This window comes from Prunus mume, linkage group LG6, assembly GCF_029339155.1.
Source record: "Prunus mume cultivar Tortuosa linkage group LG6, ASM2933915v1, whole genome shotgun sequence".
Lineage (NCBI taxonomy): Eukaryota > Viridiplantae > Streptophyta > Magnoliopsida > Rosales > Rosaceae > Prunus > Prunus mume.
Genome location: NC_142703.1, coordinates 10,139,486 through 10,163,459, shown reverse-complemented (window position 1 = coordinate 10,163,459; position 23,974 = coordinate 10,139,486). Strand labels below are relative to the sequence as shown.

Below are 23,974 nucleotides of genomic sequence, written 5' to 3'. Positions count from 1 at the left end.
AATAGCAGGCTGGTAATAAAAAGAAGAGGATATAACAAAGAAGAGAAAAGCGACTGGTCGTTTAAGTTTTTCAAATTTAAAAATTTATGATGACGTGACACAATAGGATCCCTCCAAAATTTCAGATGGACGGCTAAGATAGGGAGGTAGAAAGTAAGCAGGCGCATCTTCCTCTCTTCTAAATTAAAATGGGGCATTTTGGTCAAACGTCATTGACTCCGTTCGGGCTTTTGTAAATCAGCCAAGGAAACACAGGGGAAAGAGGGGCACTGACTCTCTTCTCTTCCTCATTAGAGAGCGAGAGCCTCATTTTCTCTCTCCTCGGATTCAGATTTCACGCAATTCCTCAAATTCCTGAAATTTGGATTTCAAAAAATTCATCGTTTTCCTATGAAGTCCGATCTTATAATGACGGGACCTTCACGACCGTTCGATCAGACCCCGATTTCTCCCTCGCCGTCCGATTGTTATCACTGCAGGTCAGAATTCGAAACCCTCAATCGTTCATGTACTGCGTTAGGTTTTTATTTGTTTGCCTGCTTGCTGTAATTCGATCTATACGCATACGTGATCTTGGAATTGGCTAAATTTAATTTGATTTCCCTGTAATCTACGAGTTTCGCATTTACGTGATGCTTTTGTATGGTGCATATATGTATAACTTGATTTTTAATCAAATTAGTTCTGATTTACAGCTTCAGAAAAATGATCGATGTGATTGTACGGATAATTCTGTTTTTTTTCGTTCATGCTGCTGAAGCTTGATTTCATGAAATTGTTGAATTTGACTTGTAGTGCAATTCAGAAAACTCCAATCCAATAATCATTGTGTTTTGTTTAAGTTCGACTTTTGGAATTCGTCTTTTACGTTTTTAAAAATTTCATCCTATCATAGTGATTAGTTGAGCTTTATAGTTCAATGTACCTTTTCAATTCTGTTGGTTAGTGTGAAATGCGTGTTCTATTTGTGATGTTGTTTCGATTCGAGTACATAGAATGGTTCATTGTTAAGGATCAAGTACATAGAACAATAGAATGGATCAGTTAGCTATTGACTTGGTTGGACCGCTAATAAGCTTTAGTAGTGAAACTATTTTATAGCTATGATTGCAGAAAAGGAAAAAAAAATTGTAATGCTGCAGTTTGAGATGTTGATTTAAATTGACGGATTTGGGTTTGACTATTTAGTGTGAATTGCTGGTTTTAAATGCTATAATATTATAAAAAGAGAGTTCTGATACTTTCTTATATAAATACTGAAGAAAACACATATTACAATGATTTAGAAGGTGGATCTGAAATAATAATAAAAAATTCTTGGATAATTTGAAACCTTTCATTTCTTATAATATTAGTTTTCGTAAAGTTTAATTAAACGATTTACACTAAAATTCAATCCACATATCAAAATGCAACCCTCAGGTATGTTTTTACTCATATGATGTTCATCTGAATCAGTGAACTTCTCAATTTTGTTAGTGGCAGAAATGTGGTTGGCTTGATAGCACGGAGAGAGATTTCTCCTAGAGCAAGACATGTACCGAGAAGGCGGTGGGGAGAATCTTCTAATAGGAAAACTCGTTCCTCCTCTGGGCCTAAGTGCGAAGCAACACGAGATGCAAAACGTGGCCTTCTTTCATGGTACCTACAGCTCTCCTTTCTAACTTTTATCAAGCAGGTTTGAGTATGAGACTTTCTGTGTGTTCTATATAAGGTTATCAAAGATGCGCTGTTGTATTTATTGAATCTGTATTTATTGATCTTTCAGGGTTGAAGCAGAGTCACTTAAGCATTTGTCAGCCAAGTACTGTCATTTAGTGCCTCCTCCAAGGTCAACTATTGCAGCAGCGTTCAGCCCCGATGGAAGAAAACTTGCTTCGACACAGTAAGTTGTCCAATTATTGAGTTTTTTGGATTTGAATACTTGCTCATATCTGTATTTGATCTTTACTCTTTTTAATTTCTTTTGATACTTTCAGTGGTGACCACACTGTAAAGATAATTGATTGCCAAACTGGCAGCTGCTTAAAGGTTTTGAGTGGCCATAGACGGACACCTTGGGTGGTAAGTTTGGCTTGTGCAATTGCGGACTTATTTATTCTTAGTTTTCTTGCTAATTTGTCATATTCTACTTTAATAGTTGCATTTTGCTTTATGAATTCTTTAGTCCAGAGTGAAATCTATTAAAGCGGTATTTTTTTTTTTCTTTTCTGAAAAACCAGATACATATCAAATAAAGTCTTACCCATTTATTTGACAGATGATATATGAACTAGCTGTTCCAAAATTTTAATAATTAACTAATTAATAGCTACAATATTTACCTCTGGGGTCTTTTTTTGTTAATTACTAACTTATCAGGATTGTATTCTACTTGTCTTATGTAATAATTACTCTGTCTTTCCGATGCATCCAAAATCCAAACCACTAATTATGATTATTATTTTCACGTGGAAGTAACTAATGGAACTCTTACAGGTTAGGTTCCACCCCTTGCATCCTGAAATAATTGCTAGTGGAAGTTTGGATCATGAAGTTCGCTTATGGGATTTAAACACATCAGAGTGTATAGGATCTCGCAATTTCTGTAATTCCAAAACTGCAATGTTTTAATTAGTAACTGCAGTTCTTTTTTGACCAATTGTACATTTTCCCTAAAGTTCTGATATAGTTATTATTTTCGCTGACTCTGGCCTCAGATCGACCTATTGCATCTATTGCTTTTCATGCCAAAGGGGATCTCCTAGCTGTTGCATCAGGACACAAGGTGTTGATTCTTTTTATTATGGTTCTTTGTTACATCATATATAATCCTTTATGGTAAGTAATTGCTTTATAAATTTGATAACACTGACGTACAAAATCCCGTTTCAGTTGTATATATGGAACTACAACGGGGAGCGTTCCTCTCCAGACATTGTATTGAAAACATGGCGTTCACTTAGAGCAGTGCATTTTCACCCCCAAGCTGCTCCATTTCTCTTGACTGCTGAGGTAATTTTCTAGAGGGTACTTAAATGATTAACCACTCCAGCTATCGTATAGATTACATTATTAAACTGATATGCAGGTCAATGATCTTGACTCTTCAGATTCCTCAATGACACTAGCAACATCTCCCGGCTACTTGCAATATCCATCTCCTGCTGTTTTTGTGGCAAATGTTCATTCTAGCGAGCGTCTTAGTTTGGCTGCTGAACTACCACTTCTGTCCTTGCCTTTCGTCTTCGTGCCGCCATTTGTAGATGATCCAAGAATAGAAATGCAGTGTGAAAATGGGCCTGCTGGTTCAAATAGCATGCAAGTCACTTCTGCTTCAATGCAGTTTCAAGCAGATGTAAATGCAGCAGAGCTGGATGGTAGCACAGCTTCTCCCATGGAGACATTTTCATCAGTTCAAACTGCCTCCCATTCGAACGCTGAAGAAAATGCAGATAATTCTCACCTTAATGGAACAGTAAGTGGTGTTTGTGACCGCACAGGAGATTCAATGGAGACTGATGAGATGCAGGGTGTAGGGGGAAGCCAACGTGGAAGCTTTACTAATTTAGATTCTGCTAATGATAGAGTACCAGAAAATATTTCAAATCATCTTGATTTTGGGCAACCTCATAGTAGTTTTCCTTATAGAGATCCAGCATTTTGGGAGCTACCTTTTCTCCAAGGGTGGTTAACCGGCCAAAGCCAAGTTAGTTTTCCCTCAATGCTACCTCTTAATCATGATGGGCATGACACTTCTAGTTTAATGTCACATCTGTCTGCTCATAATGTGGAGGCTGTGGCAGCTTCTTTAGCAATGCCAGGAAGCACCAGCCTATCTGGAGTTTCTGGAAGATCTGGTTTACAGCACTATTATCCGCATTTCCGCTACTCTGTACCAGATTCTGGGGATGATGATGCTTCTTTAAATACCCTACATGATGGGAATGATGCTCAGCCCATTATTAGTAGAATCCAGTCTGAAATTACTACATCACTGGCTGCTGCAGCAGCTGCGGAGTTACCATGCACTGTGAAGCTAAGTGTATGGTCACATGATATAAAAACTCCTTGTGCTCCGCTCAATGATGAAAGATGCCGCTTAATCATTCCCCATGCTGTTCTTTGCAGGTACATCCTTGGTATTCCGTTTTATTCTTTTTCCTTTTTCTGGTTTTAGCTTCAGCATTGTGGTGGAAATGACAACCTTCTAACATCCTTATTGAACACAGTTTTAATTGGATGCATTTTATGGATTTTTCCTGCTTAGCTTGTCATTATGCTTATGTAATACCTTCTTTGGGCTGTGTTTGTTTTTGCAGTGAAATGGGTGCTCATTTCTCACCTTGTGGGAGATTTTTAGCTGCCTGTGTGGCATGCATGCTGCCTCATACGGAAGCTGATTTTGGACTACAAAGTCTAGTCCATCAGGATTCTGGAATTGCAACATCCCCAACTAGGCACCCAATCTCAGCACACCAAGTCATGTATGAGCTTCGCATATATTCACTTGAGGAGGCAACGTAAATTTCTAATCCTTTTGTCCACTCTTTCTTATTTCCTTTATTCTCTTATTAACATCTATTATTTGAATTGTTCAATGTTCTCTTGCAGATTCGGGTCGGTACTTGTGTCTCGGGCTATCAGAGCTGCACATTGTTTGACTTCAATCCAGGTTAGTTTCATAGGAAACTTGACTCCTATCTGCTTTTGTTTCTATTTATAGGCTGGTGCTTTCTGGCATGCTGTTATTACCTTCGACTCATTTTCTACTGTGCATTATAAGGTCGAAACTCATGGTTAAGTTGGATAATGACTCTTTTTTTTCTTTTTATTTTTGTGTGTGTGTCCATTTCTGAAAGCTGTTAAGCCAACCGTAGTGTCACTGACGTCAAACTGAATATGTTCCTGTTCCTTTGGTACTTATAGTTGATTTAAGAGCAAATATAACTTTGTTGTTGTAAGTTTCAACTAATAGTACTTTTGATTTCTATGCATGATGGTAAGGGTACATTTCAGTTTGAGTTGAGCCTCTTTTTTTGATGTTTTGCCTGCAGTTCTCACCCACGTCTGAGCACATATTACTTGCCTATGGTCGACGCCATGGCTCTCTTCTTAAAAGTATTGTCATTGATGGGGAGACAACCTTACCTATTTACACTGTTCTTGAGGTGAATTCCAGTGTCTTCCCTCTTGTTCTATAGCTGAGAAGATTCTGTTGTTTAGCTCACTTTCTATGTTAGTTCTTTTGGGAAGTCATAGTTATCGTCATTTCTTTATTTATTAGGTCTACAGAGTTTCAGATATGGAACTTGTGAGAGTACTTCCTAGTGCAGAGGATGAGGTTAATGTTGCTTGCTTTCATCCCTTTGCCGGTGGAGGTCTGGTTTATGGAACCAAGGTATGCTTTTGACTTCTCAGAAATCTTGGATTACCAGTCTACTATCTCTTTTTCCCCTTTTTGACTGCTAATTTTATATAAATTGCAGGAAGGGAAGCTTAGGGTACTCCAGTTTGATGGTGCTCATGGTGGGAACTCTGTTGGACCAAATTACTTTACAGAGGAAAATATGGCCGTTGCGTTATAGCGAGCAAGGTTGTAGCATGTTCTTCCTTTCTACGTATCTTGATGAGTTTACCTTCTGCCTTTATAATGGGTGCCAATAAATTTGTCATAGTTTGGGGTGTGTGCACACACATTTTTCGGGTTTTGTTTTTGCGGGGATGGGTGGATGCTAAGAGCTTTACTTTCTGCATGATCAAAGTTGTTGTCTTCAATATTTTCCCATCATTTTAGCCTTAAACTAAATGTGTCATATGTTGGTACCATAAGGGACCTTTCAAACACCCAAAAAGAAAACAAGAGCAAACAAAATTACATATTTGGGCTTATTTGTTTACTGTATGCGATTGTCCCTTCCAGGACATCCAATTCACTGTGTGCGATCTACTCTCAGATAGAATTGAATTCCTCTTCTCTGTTTAGATTTTTGAGGAAAAATGGTTCTGAGAATTGCTTGCTGAGCATATATTATGAACTCCAAAAGGCCAGCCTTTTTTTCCTTCAGGTAGATGTGTTTTCGTCTATTATCAATATTTGCATGCTTCAATTGTGATTGATTGAGGTTTTTTGTTTTATCTGTTTAGTTTTGGATTTGGTCAATATTTTGGATGGAGCTGGTTTTGGATTGTATCAATTGTTTTAAAGTTGATGTGTATTTGTGTTTGTTTGGCCTTGAAAGTAATACATTAGGGTTTCAAATGGTGGTTTTGGTTTTGTTTGGTGTTTTTGTTGTTTTGGATGAAAATTGCTATAAATTCATATCATCTATTTGATATGTGATTGTTCTATATTTTCCATGTCTGGTAATGTGGAAGAGGCGAAATCTAAGAAACTAGACTAGAACGTGTGCCATCTCTTTTTCACCTCCCTGCATGACTTGAATTCTTGCTCTCATTCCTATATATATCCGCCTTAAGTCTTTTGTTTGAATGTTGAGACTGATGGAGGCATGGCATTTTGATTTGTGCTTGTAGGACCCATGACATTGTAGATATTGGGAAGAAAATTCTGGAACGGCTTCTGCAGTTTGTGCCACATAGTTCCAGCTCTGTGCTTCTCTCAAAACATGTTTTGTGGAGTTCAAAATGGGATGATGATGTGCAGAGGACTCATATAAACCAGTGAAAGATGGCCGGGGTCCCAAAAGGCGGAGCAATGAGCTTCATTGAGATTGATGGCGGTGGTTATGCACTTACAGGTGATGACTAGAGAGATGAGAGTTTCATGCTGTACATATAACCATGTTTGATCGATTAACAGACCTTTTGAAGTTGATTTTGTATTTGTGTAATCGTATCAAATTGTGAAGTGCAATTTTGGATACGGAGACTTACTATTCTCAAGTTCTAAAGAAGTATTCAAGAACTCCCATAATCTTTATATACACCAAAGAAAAACTCCAATAATCTTATTTCCTCGTCCTTGTAACTTGTTGGTTTTGTGTTACATTTAAGGCTCGGTCACAGATTCGACAAGCATACAACCGATGATAAGGACCAGAGTATTCTCTGATTTACGAGGGATGCAAACCTTGGCGGTAACCCTTCGTTATTCAGGTGAAATTAATGTTAAACCGAGAAACTTGGTGGTGGAGCTGGAGCGTTGGTGAAGACGCGTGATGATGGTACCCCTTGTAAGCGAATTTGGATCAGGTAGCAGAGGAAAGTACCCCAACAGCATATTCCAGCTAAGCAAACCAAAAAGAATGGGATCCGAAGCCCCAGAAAATCAATTTATCCAGACGACCTTTTGGTCCTTTGGTCTTGTACCATCCTTTTACCAAAACAAGAAACCCTAATACTTTACAGAGACGTGGTACTTTACTTCCATCTCATATTATACCTATTAAAATATTAAGTCTAACGTATTTTTAAGAGTTAGGGTTTGGTGGTTTTTGCATTGATTTAATCTCCCAGTTCTTATTCTTTCCCACTGCTTCCAAAATAAATGGAAGAGATTTGAATCTCTAAATTTTTTTTTAAAATTGTTACTAGCACTTAACTGCATGGTCTTTGATAATTAATTTGAAATGCTAATAGCGGGGTTTTTATTTATTCGGGGGCAAGAAGACGCGCTCAATGTCTTAGCCAACTGGTTTCTAAATTAAAGTCTAAAAGTCGCCAACGGAGCCTAATAATGCATTAACTTGCAAATTAGTAGTCTTAGGTTCAAACCTCTATAACACCTCAGTAGTGTGTAAAAAGTCTCATTCTCTTGTAGTTAATCGCTTGTACACAAACAAATAAATAAAATAAAATAAAATCTAAAAGTCAAGTGGTTGTTAAAAGTCTTTTTTTTTAAATGATAAAAGTCTTAAAAGTCGAATTTTGCACAATTAACGGGTGCATATGCATTGTGCTAGCCTAGTAGAACAGACGGGTGTCTAAATCATTCCTTACAAAAGGGAATTTCTTTTTCTAAAAAAAATCCCGTTTGACCAGTCAAAGGAACATTAAAAGCTAATATCAATACGTAAAAGAGGATTAGTTCCAATGGGACATGCATTGACTAATTGTTTTCCTTTCTTTGACTACTCCTAGAAGAAGATCGATCACTAAATTCACTACCCTCAAACATAATCAACAACAACAACAACAACAACAAAAAAAAAAATCAAACCCTAAAAATTATGAATAAATTATAAAGAATTAACTTGAGGTAAGGGAAGCTAATAAATCAGTAAAAGAAGGTAATGATCTGATGATACTAAGAAGAAGATGATGATGATTCGAATTTGTAGTGTTTATCAACGGCCACAGATACATCCCAAGTGCAACTCAGTCCCTTTGGGATGGTGACAAGGTCTCCAGCCCCAAACTCCACAGCTTCTGATGACCCTTTTGGATATGCCTTCACTCTTCCCTTCAACAAATAACATGTCTCCTCTGCATCAAACTTCAGCTGGTACCTCCCTTGGGGAACAGCCCCATCTAATTAAATTCCAAAAAAGAAAAAACCCAAGTTATTATAATTTATATACGAGAGAGAGAGAGAGAGAGAGAGAGAGAGAGAGAGAGAGAGAGTTACTTGGGCCAGCACTTGATGTCCAGTTGGGAGAGGCGAGATTCAGAAGGGTTTCTTTCAACTGTGATTCTGAGGCTTGAGGAGGAGGAGGAGGTTGATGAGCAGGGTTCTGCAGCCATGAAAATATAAGAGGGGAGCAGTGAGTGCTATTGTTTTGAGGGGAGAAGAACAACAGTGTTGGGAAGAACTGATATATATTGGTTGAATTTTTTGGCTGCATATAAGTTGTGAGGATTTTGGAGAAGCTTAAAGGAAAAGGGAATCTTTTACATGGAAGGAGAAGGATAAGAAACCTTAATATATAGGGAAGGGGACAAGATATTGGTATTTTTCTCTTATTCCTTCCCTCCTCATTATTTACCATTGACTTATCACATGCATCATGTCATATTCACAAATTATATTTTCGATGCTTAAATTCAAATTATAGTAGGTGGTAATAGGTCTTAAGCGATGTGACCACTGCCCTCATATTCACGATAAGAGTTCGATTAGCTGCCATACTATTTATTTATTTATTTTTTAAGAGTAAACGATAATTGTATTCATAACTCAAGACATCAAGACCATCAGCCATAAGGGCATAAACCACCCAAAACAAGTTAATACAGATATAGAAGCACATCAACCACACATGATTATTCCAAATACAGAGAAATACATCACAAGATTTATCTCCATTAATAGTGGCATCAAGCCAAATAATTTCGACATGAAAATCGCAAACCTGAACAAATCAAACATAACAAGAGTTTAATGTTTTTTTTTTCTTTGAATTCAAAAGAAAAATCAAATCAAAACTAATTCTAGGGTTAAGTTCATGCACACAAACCCTTATATGGTAGGTGGTTGGCTAGAATTTCTTAGTTATGGCAAATGGGGCAAGAGGGCCAACCCATGCAAGCAACACCCTTGTGCACAAGGAAATTTACATGTGCTATATTAATTAGGCGGTATTAGAAACATCATTTTTAGGTACAACTTTGTGTCGACAATAATAATTTGCCATTGACTTTTATAAAAGGGCAATGATTTTCCCACTCCTATTTTATCCACTTACACTCATTTTTTATAATTAAAAAGGGAGTGTAAGTTGATAAAATATGAGAAAAAGGAGTGGGGAAATCACCACTCTTATAAAAACCATATTATATCTTTGAATATCACAATAATTTTTAATTGTTGAATGTCACACACAAGTGAAAATTTGTGTGTATTAAATTGTTAATTGATGTTTTAATTTTTTTTTTTTTAAATGCCTATTATTATTGATGTATTTATTAAGAGTAATGCTACACTTACTACATTAGTATTCCACATTTCTATATCACATGATATGACATATCCATATCATATGACATATTAATTAAATGAATGAAGTGTATTTTAATAAATAAAATTAGAAAAACATAAACTAATATTTTACATGATGTGATATGTACACATCAGCCGCTACATCATATGGTATAAAATTGTGGTATAAAAAATATGATAAGACTAGTATTATTCATCTATTAAAGCTAAATTTGTAAAAATATCACTCACCGGTCAAACGGTTTGACTGGAAATCCAACATACAGAGAGTACGTGGCTGTAAATGAGTGGTATCAAAGTTTGACCGGGAATCGTGATCCTAAAGATACCGACATTGCTCTGTCAGACCTTTTCGTTTGGCTCCATCCATGTCCAGGATGCCCCATGATCTATATATCTTTTGGTTTTATTCACACCATCCCCCTCAAACAAGCAATTTTGCACGTGCCATTCCACGTCAAGTCATCGTCACGTTGTACTCGTACTCGTATACAAGACTCGGTCGATTAATTATTGATTTAATGATATTTCTCTTCTTAGTATTAAAAGAAGTCTCAAATTCGAATATCTTCTATTTCAAAATTTTTATAACAAATTCTTGTTTATCACACCATTGTTATATGAAGAAGGGTTGTCTTCAATTTTGGCTGCCCATTGTATTATAAAATTCGTCGAATTTGTCTCTAAATTAATGTGTCTATGCATAATTCATTTACGTATAAAAATGGTGGGTGCGATGCACTTTGACTTAGTGCCTGCACATTTTATACCTTTGTGAATGATGAGCTGCCCCAATTGTTAATAATATCTGCACGTTTTGAATGTTTCGAAGGAACGTAAGAAAAAGATTCTGCATCACTCAAAGTCAAGACTCAACTAGGGCAATATACATCTAGTCTAGGCATCATCTTCATAAAGGTTTAGAAGTTTGGATCACCAATGAAGGACTTCAAGAAGCATATATCATCATTCATGGGCTTGTGAGTTATTTGATTGTATACACGTTTGTAGCATTCTTCGAGTACTTGATAGTCAATTGTGCATGCACACATAAATGATTTATAATTATTAACTCATATCAGTAGTTTGTGCATTTATTAATTGGTGATCCACGTAACATAACAAAACTCATTAATTAGCTAACTAAACCCGCACTACATGAATGAGCTGACGTAAGTTGGGGCAGTTGGATAGGGTATGAGATATTAGAGTACTTCCACCCATTTGTCATGGCAAATGGCAAGTGTTGTTACTATTCACGTGAATAGTGCCAACTCTTGCAAAAGGCTTGCTGTGCTTCCTGTATTGCCATGGCAACTCAAGGGAAACCATTATTCACATGAGACATGAGAAAAGGAATTTGTATAGAATTTTGGTGTGGGAAGTGAATAATATAGTTAGGTATTTATTTATTTTGAAAATTTTGGTTTCTTTTTCAATATTTTATTTTATTTTAAAATTTTGTTGATGACGTCAGCTACCCTTAGGCACGAGCTCAGACTCCTTTTGCCTTTGGGCTTGCCCGAGTTGTTGGTCCCCACCATTTGCCCAGGCTGTAGAAGCCCGCTGGAAACTGCAAACTGGGCTAAGGCCCCCTCCTGCTAGGGCTTTACCCTTGCGCTGGAAGTGCTCTTAAAAGCAGTCTCCTCCTTTGCCTGTTTTAATCATGGGTTGGGTTAATTGAAGGAAATGATCTCCTAGACCATATGAAGTCTCAATGAGCCCAAAGATCTTTAGGTTTCATTAACTAAAAGGACATCCATTTTAATTTCAGGCCCAATAGATCGTAGGGCCCCAGAAAAGGAAACCCGATTCTGAAAACCGATTTGAGCCCGCGGATCCGGGGCAGTAGTTCATCATTAGAGCTCGTTTTGTCCACTTCCACACACACTTCAGTCTTCACATTCCGATCCCCACATTTCCTCTATCTCTCCGTTTCGCTTTTTGGTTTCAGTCAAATCCATGGCTACCCAAGGTCAAGTCATCACCTGCAAAGGTACTCTCTCTCTCTCTCTCTCTCCTTCTCTCTGCTTCTATTTCCTTCTCTCTCTGTATATGTATATGTATATGTACTATGTTGTGTTTTTGGAAGCATGAAATGGTTGGTTGGTTGTGAATATGTTTGTTGGTGATGGTTTTCGGTGCAATTGAACTTGTGAAGCGGCGGTGGCCTGGGAACCCAATAAGCCATTGGTGATCGAAGACGTACAGGTAGCTCCGCCTCAGGCCGGAGAGGTCCGGGTCAAGATTCTCTACACTGCTCTCTGCCACACCGACGCTTATACCTGGGGTGGTAAGGTAAAAGCTTTTCCATTTCTCCTTGAGTAGATTTGATAAAATTTACACTTGCTTGCATTCATAGAACAAAAAGTGATCTTTGTTTGGTTGATATAATATTTCATTGTTTATGTTCATCTAGTATTTGGTGGCGTAAGCAATTATTGTGAGTTTATTGAAAATGGGATGTTAACCTATTCAAACTTTTGTTTTTATTTTGGTTTTGAAGCTTTAGATAACTGGCCTTTAGGCATCTGATCAAAATTTTAGTTTCTAATTACCTGCTGTTGTAAAGATCTTGTGTATAAATTATTATATACCAAATAACCAATGGAGGCATTGTAAATAATGTCTGGAATCAACCATGGCTGATATATATTTAGGTGTGTGTGGTTTGATAGAAATGACTGCATACAATAATTATGAAGATTTAAGGATTTTTTGGGATGGTAGGAGGGAGCTTGAATTATTAATAGGGGTGTCAAGTCGAAAGATTCAAATGGCAGCAAAAACATGGCTTTTTGAAAATTTGAATCATATATGAAGATGAAAACTGGTCAGATTGATTGTCAATTTCTTTAGATGGAAATGTATTCTGATTTCTCTTCATTTGCCTTGCAGGATCCTGAAGGTCTCTTCCCTTGCATTCTTGGTCATGAGGCCGCAGGGTATGTTAGTTTATGCATGCAGTGTCATGTATTAATAGTTTATTGTGCCTTTGGTGCTGAAATGGGACCCTCTTCATCTTGATGCAGGATTGTTGAGAGCATTGGTGAAGGTGTTACTGAAGTTCTGCCAGGAGACCATGTCATCCCTTGTTACCAGGCAGAATGCGGAGAATGCAAGTTTTGCAAATCAGGGAAGACAAATCTCTGTGGAAAAGTACGTGCTGCCACTGGAGTTGGAGTCATGATGAGTGATCGCAAGAGCCGTTTCTCTGTTAATGGAAAACCTATCTATCATTTTATGGGAACATCAACATTCAGCCAGTACACAGTTGTTCATGATGTTAGTGTTGCGAAGATAGACCCAAAAGCTCCACTGGAGAAAGTATGCCTTCTTGGATGTGGTGTACCTACTGGTAAGGATAATAGCATTTTCTTTTTTAGCTATTCTTGGTTAATGTATTTAACCTTTCATTAAACGTACATCTTAATTCTATTTATTTCTTTTTAAATTCTATTACTGGTTATATTGATGTAGCATGGAGTTTCACAACTGCAGTCCAAATAAATGGCCTCATCCTTTTTATGGTGAAAAGAAAGAAGATTGTAGTTATAAAGAAGCATGGTTTTGTTGACATTGTAATGACTGTATTTTACATTTTTTGGGGTTTCTGTATGCATGACTTAGGACTCATCTTATGCCTCTATCCTGATTATTAATATGTGTGTTCCTGTGTCCGACATATGCTAGGTCTTGGAGCTGTTTGGAACACGGCAAAAGTAGAATCGGGATCAATTGTTGCTATTTTTGGCCTTGGGACCGTTGGTCTTGCTGTAAGTTGTTAATCGGACCTTAAGTTAATAAATCTGTGCTGAGTTCTGAACTGTGATGAACTAATTGCCATAACTTGACAGGTTGCAGAGGGTGCCAAAACAGCTGGTGCATCACGAATAATTGGCATTGATATTGATAGCAAAAAGTTTGATACAGGTACATATTAGGTTCTACCATATCAAAACCTTACCATAGTAAACAGTGTTTTATAATTGATTGTTTTCGCCTGTCTGTTCATGATGAAAGAGGCTCTGGTTATCCATGCTTTGGAACAAAGTTGTTGTCACCTGATGGGTGAAGTAAAAGTTAACTTCTAGTTTTGAGGGAATAAGGAATGACGGGTATTAGGAAACTAATTCCAGTGGAAATGGGTAGTCAGAATAGGTCACATTCACAGTCCTCAAAGACATTGTGTATCGGGATATATTTTGGATTCATCCAAATAATTTTGAAGTACCTGTAGTTTGCCTTTTGTTAGTATTATACTTTTATTTCCTGCATCAGGGACTCATTTTCTTCTGTTATTTAACTTATCTTCAGCTTATGTATGTTAGTAATGTCTTCTCTTGAATTCATTTAGGAAGGTTTTTATGCATTTTAAAGTTTACACTCTTGCAATTTTTTATTTGCAGCAAAAAACTTTGGAGTTACTGAATTTGTGAACCCAAAGGACCACGAGAAGCCAATCCAACAGGTCCTTGTTGACCTCACTGATGGTGGCGTTGACTACAGTTTTGAGTGCATTGGAAATGTCTCGGTGATGAGAGCTGCCCTGGAATGTTGCCACAAGGTGAGTGCTTTTTTGACTGGTGGCTCAAATTGTTGTGTATAAAACACATCTTGAGGTCGCTCAAACAATTTGCAGGGCTGGGGAACATCTGTTATTGTTGGTGTTGCAGCATCAGGACAGGAGATCTCCACTCGCCCTTTTCAATTGGTGACTGGTCGTGTCTGGAAGGGAACAGCCTTTGGTGGTTTCAAGAGCCGCTCACAGGTGCCTTGGCTTGTAGAGAAGTACTTGAAGAAGGTAATTGCTTTTGACAAATAATCGACAGTATGAATTCCTTTACAACAAGTATGTAACTGATAACATCATGCTCTTGCTTGTTGCAGGAAATCAAAGTTGATGAGTACATCACCCACAAGTTGACTCTTGGGGAGATCAACAAAGCATTTGATTTGATGCATGAAGGGGGATGTCTCCGGTGTGTGCTTTCTACGGATGCATGAAGGGGGATGTCTCCGGTCCGTGATTTCTACAAATGTGTGAGGGATTCCACTTAGGCCTATGCCAAGTTTCTCATGGGGTGGAACTTTATCTTGCCTTTTCCTTTTATCTAAACCCTTTTAGTGGCAAGAGTTTTAAAAATAACTTTCCGGTGCTGCTTTGGTAAGTAAAAGAACACCCGACTAGTTTGTTGCTTGTTATATATTAAGAGGCCTTTGCTCGGCTTATTTGTGTAGAAAAATAAAACAGCATTGTGGTTGTGCTTGCTATATTATGTGTATGGTTGGAATGATTTGCCGAAGAATGATCGATATTCTGGGTGGTGTATGTAATGGTTCCATATTATTAGCAGTCATGAAGCCTGTCAACATTTTAAGAAAATAAGCCTCTTATAATTATTGTTGGTAAATCCTTGTTATTGTATGAGAATTTGGAGAATTAGAAGTCAGTTTGTATAGTAAGTTTTTCGGTGTCGCAGTTGGATTAGGATTAGGTTTCTCCCCATACCAATGCTTTCTCCTATAAGAAACTCCAAATCCATAACAATAATAATAATAATAATAATAATAATACAGAGAATTGGATCGATGGAAGCAATGGTGGGGGACAACTTTACTGAAGAAATCATACACGAAATCTTCTACCTTCATCCACACCCATCTGATCAACCCGAGCAATCGAATTAACTCCTCCTTCAAGCTCATAGATACGGGCTTTGCTCATTGTTAAGGAGTAAGGACGAAGGCCATGCATATCATTTACGCTTAGAACTTATAATAAGGTCTTAACAAATTCTGTGTGTATCATTTACGCTTAGAACTTAGATGTAGATCCTTTAACATTTAATACTTATGCCGATTTTACCCTTTGAGGTAAATAAGGAAAAATTATTGAAAATATAAATTTAATGCATTATTTCCTTGTAATTGAATTTCAGAATTTAAATTTTGAATTCTTTCCTTGATAATATTTACCTAATATATGGACAAAATACAATTTAATCAATCAAAAGTAAAGATCCACATATTATTCCAATCGATTAGACAAGCACCCATATGAAATTATGTACATGACATACATGTAAATAGTGTTATTATTAGCACCGAAAAAAACTTAGTAATAGCCATACCACCAGATGCTGAAACCCGACATAGGTCCCATTTTGGTAAAGGTCGTAGTTGCGTGGTTTCCGGGTACATTGAGTGCCTTGCTTTTTTTGAAAGCTGTCCGTCTTCCGGAGGAGTTTGGATTCACATGTGGGTGATGAAAGAGGATGGTGTGGGCAAATCATGGGCTAAACTATTTGCAATATGGCTGCAACTGGAAACGGAAGACGGGACAACGGTTAATTTGGTCGGTATTAGAAACAGTGGTGAGCTTGTGCTCAGAGTCAGAGTGAGTGGTAAAGAAGATGATCAATGTTTGTCTGTGAACCCTAAGACCAGACAAGTTAAGAATTTTCGAATTGAGAAGAAGGCAGGCGCATGTCCATGGGTGCTTTTACAGAGAGCCTTGTCTTTCTTGACCAACCCAATGTAAATACATACTAAAATTAGCAACTATATTAACGTTGGAAGATTTGCTTTCTTTCACTTAGAATTAATGTGTTCTTTTATTTTCTTCAAACCTATTTGAGTGTAAATTATATTATCATTTTATGATATTGAATTGATAACCAATAATCTAATTTTATTTTTAACTAGCCCCTTGGCACATGCATGGTTTTCTTTTTTATTTTATTATTTATTTTTATAATTAAGAAAATATAATATGGGTAGTTATATTCCATAAAAGCAGGACCGTCTAATTAATAATTTACCATATTATCTGAAAAAAGGTGATTTTGAATGTAAATCAGATAATAGGAAAAAATGTTTAATTTTTTTTTAATATGAAAAAAATGAATTTACCATATTATCCTCATTTAATTAATAATTTTAATTCTTAATGTTTGAATTAATCAATGGTATTTTCTAGTATTTTGAATGTTTCACCATTCTCTGCTTTTTGCTTTATATATATAGATTTATTGGAACAAATAACACAAGCAAATGTCTTTTTTAAAGCAGTTTTCCGCATATTAATTAGAACAGATCGATTCAGATTTTCTTTAAAAATGTTGGTGTTACAAAATGCACTGTTTTCTTATGCTAATTTGTCAAATTTTCGGATATTCTCTCAACACAATTTCACCAATTAATATTCGGTAAGAAACACATAAGCGTCATAAAAGAAACACACTCTTTGATTAAAATTATGAAGAACACATAATTTGCTAGTGATTCGATTTGGATTTAGAACCCATTGAGCAGCTGATTGTGAGACTTCTTTGATCGGGTTTGGACCTATTTACTTTCTGATACTTGCCTCCTCAGATTTCAATCAACTAACTTTGATTGCAATCTATTTTCAATGGCCACTGTATTTTTTTTTCCTTTTCTGCCAGCTATTTATTTATTTTTTTCTTTTGAAAATTGAATGCCAAACAGTAATTATAAAGCAACACGGTTTTCTTGACAAAGTAATGACTGCATTTTACATTTTTGTGCATGATATAAGACTCATATGACTCTATCTTGATGATGAGATATATATATATATATATATATATATATATAGGGGGAGATTATATTTATAAATTAGTCATAAGCGCAACACAAATAAAACACAGAGAGATCTAATCACGACATCAAACTTATATGGTACACCTCCACTTAAGCGACACAGAAAGGAAAAAAGGATTAGGTTTATGAAAGTGTTATTATAGGATTAGGATAAGGATTAAGAAATTTAAAAGGATTAGGTTTCTTCCCAGACCAAGACTTTGTCCTATATAACCTTAAAATAAAACCCCAAATCCATGTACATATGAATAATAATACAGACAAGATAATTGGGAAAGTGGTTCGGTTCTTCGCATGAACATGTGGGTGATGGAAGAGTATGGTGTGGCCAAATCATGGACTAAACTATTTGCAATATGCCTGGAAGGGCGTATTTGTAGACTGGTTGGTTGTAGTAAACGTGGTGAAGAAGTTGTGCTCAAACTAAAGGTTGATGATGATATCGTTGAATATAAATCTGTGAACACCAAGACCAAACAAGTTAAGAATTTTCATTTTGATGGAGAACGTTCTACTTATTACTCGGTCATGGATGCTTTCACAGAGAACCTTGTCTTGCTTGACAAGCCTAATGTATTTACATACTAAAAGCAACAACGTACGTGTTCTGTTGAATAATTTGATTTGAGTTACAACTTGCTTTTCATTTATTATGTGTTCTGTTTTCTTATGCTAATTTCAAAATTTAAGGTTTCTGTTTTTTTTTCTTTTCATTTTTGTTGAAAGAGATCAATAACAAATCCTCAATTTCGTTGATGATCCAGTTGTATTCCATGGAAAATTAATGATTCGATTTCCCAACCGATGTACATATGAACGATACTTTTGTTGAAACAAAACAAGCTACAAATGGAATTGAGAAACATTTGCGATTTGAACGCGGTCTGCATATGTCATCAATTAAAACTTCCCAAGAAACATAAAATTCAAATCAAACAGATGATGGAGGAACTGTCCTTGAAACCATAAATTCAGGTTTGATCATGATCTTGGCGTAGTTTGAGTAGCTCTTGGCACCACTTTAGATGATTGTAGTTGTTGAGGAAAGCAAACTACTCATAACACAATTTCACCAATATTTTTTATCAATTTTTTTTTTTAAATTATCAATATTTGAAAAGAATAAAGGCTTTTGTTAATTACATTTCGACACATTCAAGATAATAATCTCTTAATTGTCGAAACATTCGAGATAATAATATCTCTTAATTATGATTACTTATGATAAGCATCATAAAAGAAACACACCCTTTAATTGAAATTATGAAGAAACCATAATTTGGAATGAAAACCAAATTTCCTATGTATCCTTTTGAGGGAATCAAGCCAGCTTGTAGTTCATTGGAGTCAGGCATGATTGTCGGTGATGAAAATTTGAATGGAGATGGTGTGTTTGGGGATAATTTGGATATGAAAAAGTGTTTGGGGGCAAATTTAGTTAGGATAAATTAGGGATTCTTTTTGGGCTTGTGGTTGCATCTAGAGATGCTTCTAGATTGCCTATGTAACCTTGACGGTATCGAAACCAATGTAGTTCAGTCAAAGGAATGCTTTGGGTGGTTGTGTACAACTTGGTTTTTGATTTGGTAATTAATTTGGCTTCGGTGAATACGCGAATTTGGACTTTTGAGATGGCACAAGTCCATCAAGTTTGGAAACCGGTCATGGGTGAATTTGATTTGTACACCCACTTAATGGGTATTTTCCTTGTGATCTTGGTCCCCTTCACGATTGGTTTTGAGCCCATTAATTCAGAATTTTGTGAATTTAAAAATCGTGGAGCTGTTTTGGAAGTCAGTTTATAAAAAGTTGCCGGTTATTCGCCTGCTATTGTCAATGACTCAGTGGTGCTCTGCACTGGCTTCAAGCCAACGTGAGCACCCGGGATATTTACATTGTGTCGTTTGATATGTCCGATGAAGTAGTCAGCAAGATAGCCAAACCACCAGAAGTTGAAACACAAAAATGTTTCAAACAGTAGAGCCGCGCGGCCATACTTTAAAGGTAGAGCCGAGCGGCTATACTCTATAAACATAATATCTTAAAAGTATAGCCGACCGGCTATACCATTTTGTAGGATAATATGGATTTCTCGTTTTTAATTACTTTAATTAGTAGTTATGTTTTAGTTATTATTTAATTAGTGGATTATTAGTATTTAAATATTTTATCATAGAAAAAAATAGAAAATTTTAATTACTATTTATTAAGTAATATAATTCATGAAGTTAATTAAAATATTTAACACTAATTATTCACTAAAGAAATCATAATTAAAGTATAATTACTAATTTGACTAATTAAATAAGGCAAAGGATATTATTTAATTACTAAAAATAAAATTGAAAAAATTAATTTTAAAAGAAAAACCCCTCTGGACGAAATTTTGTCTGCACATTTGCTGGCAAATATTTGCCAACATACAACTGTGAGGGGTTTTTGTTTTCTTTTAGTATTTAAAATATTTCTTTACTTTTATTTTATTTTCCCAACTTCTTTAATTTAATATGTGTAATTAAGTAATATCTTAGCCATTTTGAATTACTTTGATTAGTAATTATGTTTTAATTATTATTTCTTTAGTGAATATTTAAACATGTTATTGATTTCATAAATGACTTAATAAATAGTAATTAATTATTTTAAACCTAATTTCATTCAAATTTAAATTGAAAGGATATGTCTTATTTCCGTTTCCGTGTCTTAATTAAATTTTTCCAGAGCCCAAATAGGAAGAAATGTAGAAAAGGATTAGGTTTCTCCCTAGACCAAGACTTTCTCCTATATGACCTAAAATAAAACCCCAAATGCAAATAACACGGAGAATTGGATCGATGGAACCAATTGTATGGGACAAGGTTCCCGAAGAAATCATATACGAAATCTTGCTAAGGTTACCCGTCAAATCTCTACTTGGGTGCACGGCAGTGTGCAAGTCATGGAGTTGTATGATCAAAAGCCCTACCTTCATCCACACCCATCTGATCAACCGATTAATCGAATCCAACCGTCGAAACAACGACGGCGTTCAACTCCTCCTCACAATCCTGAATTTGAGCTTTACTCATTGTACAGGGATGACGACGACCCACGTGCATCATCATCTACGCTTAGGGAGTATACCCATCTTGACAATCCATACGAAGTTTACCGCACCAGAAACCATATCCGGGGATCCGAGTTTTTCGGAACTTGTAACGGGCTCGTGTGCCTTGCTGCGGAAGACATTGAATTGACCACATTAGTTTGGAACCCTAGCATCAGAAAGTTTGTGATTTTGCCCAAGTCTGGTGTTACCTTTTGTCATGGATATGGTCGAGAAGCAAGATGCGCCTTTGGCTACGACAGGCGTGCCAATGACTACAAGGTCTTACGAAGAGTGTCTTGTTTTCAAGAAGGCAAATTTATCTCATGTCCATATGAGATTTGGTCGTTAGCCAAGGGCTCTTGGAAGACTCTCAATACTGGTAATGATCGTCATCATCATGAACGTGACATTGAACAACGGGACTTTGATGCTGGTCATCCGCCTGCTTTTGTCAATGGTGCTCTGCATTGGGTTCAAGTCAACGTGAACACCCAGAATATTTCCGTTGGGTCGTTTGATATGTCCGATGAAGTATTCGGCAAGATAACCACACCACCAGAAGCTGGAACGCAAAAATGTTTCGGTTCTGATCCACATTGCGTGGTGTCGAGGTACAGAGAGTCCCTTGCATTTTTCGAAAGCTCTGAGGAGAGGAGAGAAAGTGTTGGTTGTGGTTGGCTTCTTCACATGACCATGTGGGTGATGAAAGAGTATGGTGTGGCCAAATCATGGGATAAACTATTTGCAATATGCCTGGAAGGGAGTATTTGTAGACTGGTTGGTTGTAGAAAAAGTGGTGATGAAGTTGTGCTCAAACTGATTGTTGATAACGTTCAATATCGGTCTGTGAACTCTAAGACCAAACAAGTTAAGAATTTGCAAATTAAAGGATCGTGCTGTTACTCGGTCATGGATGCTTTTACTGAAAGCCTTGTCTTGCTTGACCAGCCTAATGTATTTACATACTAAAAGCAACAACATGATGTATAATTTGATTTGAGTTAGAACTTGCTTTTCACTTATTATGTGTTCTGTTTTCTTATGCTAATTTCAAAAGTTTAAGGTTTTCTTTTTCGTTATGTTGTAAAAGATCAACAACAAATCCCCAATTCTGTTGATCCAGTTGTATTACATGGAAAATTAATGGCGGCTAATGATTCGATTTCCCAACCGATACATATGAACAATACTGTTTTTGAAACCAAACAAACTACTAATGGAATATTGAGAAACATTTGCAATGCGAACTGGTCTACATATTTCATTTAAAAGTACCTAACCAAACTATATTACAGTTTAAAGTTGAGGGGGTAGGAACATCAAAACTCAAATCAAACAGCTGATGAAGGAGGGCCTGTCCTTGAGACCACGAATCCAGGTTTGAGCATTGCCGGATCGTTGCATTCGTCGGTATATACATAAGCCAATCCACCATGACTGGTCACATCCATTCCTGCCATCTCCTCCTCTGATGAAATCCTCAAGAGCTTCAACTTGTGCAACAAGAAAAACAATGTTCCCATTGTCAAGCTCACAAACCCTACAATCTGAACCAAATGTGCAGCCAAGAGCTTTCCACCTCCTCCCATCAATGCAGTGAATATAATTCCCCATGAGCCACCCTCCATGAAGCAGTGCTGCTTCCAATGGATCATCGTCTTCAACTTCTCAGCAAGCTTGTTGCATCCCATCAAAACCCAAGCTGCCACAAACCCACAATTAATGATTGCAGCCCAAGGATCGAAAACTGAGCAACCAGAGGTGATTGCTGCAAACCCACCAAGCAAGCCATTGCAAACGTCGGTGAGGTTCCAATGACCGGAGAGCAAGCGCTTCCCAAAAAGAGTAGTCAGTGCTGCTGAGCATATCTAGCCATTGTGGTTGTCACTGCAGTTCTTCCTATTGCACTCCATTGTCCGTAATAGGATCCACTCTCCCCATAGGCCTTGAGAATGTTGAGGAATGAGCCTGCATTGAAGCCATACCAACCAAACCAAAGCAGAAATGTCCCCAAAACAACCAATGTGCCGCTATGTCCACGCATAGCCACAGACCTACCTTCATGATCGAACCGGCCTATGCATGGGCCTTCAATCAGAGCACCCCACAAGCCTGCTATGCCTCCAACCAAGTGAACAACACCAGAGCCTGCAAAATCAATGACCCCAGAACCAAATAAAAGATTGTCAGCACGAGCAGGGCTTGCCCATCCATCAGCAGACCAAAACCAATGAGAAACAATGGGGGTAGACAAAGCCAGTCAAGAAAGATGAATAGATCAAGTATGCAACGAATTGGGTTCTTTCAGCAATGGAACCACTTGTGATTCCAGCAGCTGCAATGGCAAAAGCCCATTGATAAAGAAAGTAACCGTAATCGAAAGACTGAGAGGGAAACTTGTTAAGGCCAAAGAAGTGTTGGCCTATGAAGCCATTGGAGGGGGTGCCAAAGGCCAAGGCAAAACCAAAAAGGTAGTAGAAGAGGCCGCCCGTGGCAGTGTCAAGGACATTGGTCAGCATTATGTTCATGGTGTTCTTGGCACGAACAGAGCCGGCACAGAGCATGGCAAAGCCGAGCTGCATCGCGAAAACAAGGTAAGCAGAGAAGAGAAGGTAGGTGTTGTCAACAGCATAGGCTGTGTCAACAAACTTGTTCGAAACGGCATCAAAGCGGCCGCAGATGTATTGGGCGGCTGCGGTGGCTTTGGCAGCTGCACCCAAAAGGGGTTGGAGGTCAGAGGCTGAGCAAGAGATAGCAGCCATGGGAGAGACTAGAGGAGGAAGACGGGAATGTGGAGAGGTGGAGAATCTAAAGGCTATTTATTGTGACAAAAAGATCCCAAGAAATTCCAGAGGTGGATGGCCAAGAATTAGGAGAATCTAATAGATTCCATAGTGAAATAGAAGACAAGTGGAGACCAAATACGCTTAGGTCCGTAATTCCATAACTGATTTTCCTCCTATTTTGGAGATCAGAAACTGTAAAGCTGTTACATTCTGTACTATATAACACCACGTGAGAAATTTAACCAAGCTAAATGAACGTTTCAAATTTTCCTCCAATCTGTGAATATTCCATGCCTGATTGGTCAATTGCTATTAAAGTGTAAAGTAAAAAACAAGGAAAAGTCTCAACCATAAGATGATAAAACAATCAGGAAACATACTTGATTTTTAAAAACATTTCTATATTGTGGTTTTCATGTTTTTGGTACATGCACTAGCTCAACTAATAATAATACAAACATTTGGAAAGCTATCTCAATTGTTCAACCTTGTGACTTCCCAGAGTTTTGCCATCACCACAGGCATTCTTGTGGAACGAAAACTATGACGCCTAGTCATATACCCAGGTATCACTAGCTTTGACAGGTATCG

At 37.1% G+C, this 23,974-nt stretch overlaps 3 protein-coding genes and 2 pseudogenes across 8 annotated transcripts; 3 read left to right on the top strand and 2 right to left on the bottom strand.

Moving 5' to 3' along the window:
* Positions 1 to 207: 207 nt before the first annotated feature.
* On the top strand, positions 208 to 6,939 carry LOC103334384 (uncharacterized). Of its 5 annotated transcripts, XR_016127767.1 has the most exons (15): positions 208 to 479; positions 1,459 to 1,641; positions 1,769 to 1,885; positions 1,980 to 2,064; positions 2,479 to 2,587; positions 2,700 to 2,767; positions 2,875 to 2,994; positions 3,071 to 4,110; positions 4,302 to 4,502; positions 4,594 to 4,654; positions 5,037 to 5,150; positions 5,267 to 5,380; positions 5,469 to 5,575; positions 5,903 to 6,047; positions 6,517 to 6,939. XR_016127767.1 is itself a non-coding variant. In XM_089054109.1 (14 exons), the coding sequence occupies exons 1-13, from the start codon at positions 391 to 393 to the stop codon at positions 5,565 to 5,567; spliced, it is 2,379 nt and encodes a 792-aa protein (XP_088910235.1). In that variant the 5' UTR covers positions 208 to 390; the 3' UTR covers positions 5,568 to 5,575; positions 6,517 to 6,939. The 5 variants fall into 5 exon arrangements, 4 of the variants coding, with proteins under 4 accessions (XP_088910235.1, XP_016650868.2, XP_008235564.2 ...); XM_089054109.1 differs by lacking the exon at positions 5,903 to 6,047 and having other exon boundaries at positions 2,479 to 2,566; XM_016795382.2 differs by lacking the exon at positions 5,903 to 6,047.
* Positions 6,940 to 8,025: 1,086 nt separating this feature from the next.
* LOC103334385 (uncharacterized) lies at positions 8,026 to 8,868 on the bottom strand (annotated as a pseudogene). The gene is made up of 2 exons (XR_016127768.1): positions 8,570 to 8,868; positions 8,026 to 8,472 (listed from the first exon to the last, which is right to left on the bottom strand). The product of XR_016127768.1 is annotated as an uncharacterized LOC103334385 (transcript).
* A 2,848-nt stretch (positions 8,869 to 11,716) lies between these two features.
* On the top strand, positions 11,717 to 15,294 carry HOT5 (GroES-like zinc-binding dehydrogenase family protein). Its single transcript, XM_089054915.1, has 9 exons — positions 11,717 to 11,876; positions 12,042 to 12,178; positions 12,779 to 12,825; positions 12,913 to 13,238; positions 13,574 to 13,656; positions 13,738 to 13,813; positions 14,290 to 14,447; positions 14,523 to 14,684; positions 14,771 to 15,294. Exons 1-9 carry the CDS (start codon positions 11,843 to 11,845, stop codon positions 14,885 to 14,887), a joined length of 1,140 nt encoding a protein of 379 aa, XP_088911041.1. The 5' UTR covers positions 11,717 to 11,842; the 3' UTR covers positions 14,888 to 15,294.
* Positions 15,295 to 20,445: 5,151 nt separating this feature from the next.
* Positions 20,446 to 21,742, top strand: LOC107881319 (F-box/kelch-repeat protein At3g06240-like). Its single transcript, XM_089054799.1, has one exon. It carries the CDS (start codon positions 20,448 to 20,450, stop codon positions 21,564 to 21,566), a length of 1,119 nt encoding a protein of 372 aa, XP_088910925.1. The 5' UTR covers positions 20,446 to 20,447; the 3' UTR covers positions 21,567 to 21,742.
* A 119-nt stretch (positions 21,743 to 21,861) lies between these two features.
* Positions 21,862 to 23,484, bottom strand: LOC103344317 (ammonium transporter 1 member 4 pseudogene; annotated as a pseudogene).
* Between the last annotated feature and the right edge of the window lie 490 nt (positions 23,485 to 23,974).

Coding starts and splice junctions, on each gene's coding strand:
- LOC103334384 (XM_016795382.2), top strand. CDS start 391: ATGAAGTCCGATCTTATAATGACGGGACCTTCACGACCGTTCGATCAG. Junction 2,588..2,699: donor TATAGGATCTCGCAATTTCT/GTAATTCCAAAA, acceptor CTCTGGCCTCAG/ATCGACCTATTGCATCTATT. Junction 4,655..5,036: donor ATTGTTTGACTTCAATCCAG/GTTAGTTTCATA, acceptor TTTTGCCTGCAG/TTCTCACCCACGTCTGAGCA.
- HOT5 (XM_089054915.1), top strand. CDS start 11,843: ATGGCTACCCAAGGTCAAGTCATCACCTGCAAAG. Junction 13,239..13,573: donor TGGATGTGGTGTACCTACTG/GTAAGGATAATA, acceptor GACATATGCTAG/GTCTTGGAGCTGTTTGGAAC. Junction 13,657..13,737: donor TTGGGACCGTTGGTCTTGCT/GTAAGTTGTTAA, acceptor ATAACTTGACAG/GTTGCAGAGGGTGCCAAAAC.
- LOC107881319 (XM_089054799.1), top strand. CDS start 20,448: ATGGAGTTGTATGATCAAAAGCCCTACCTTCATCCACACCCATCTGAT.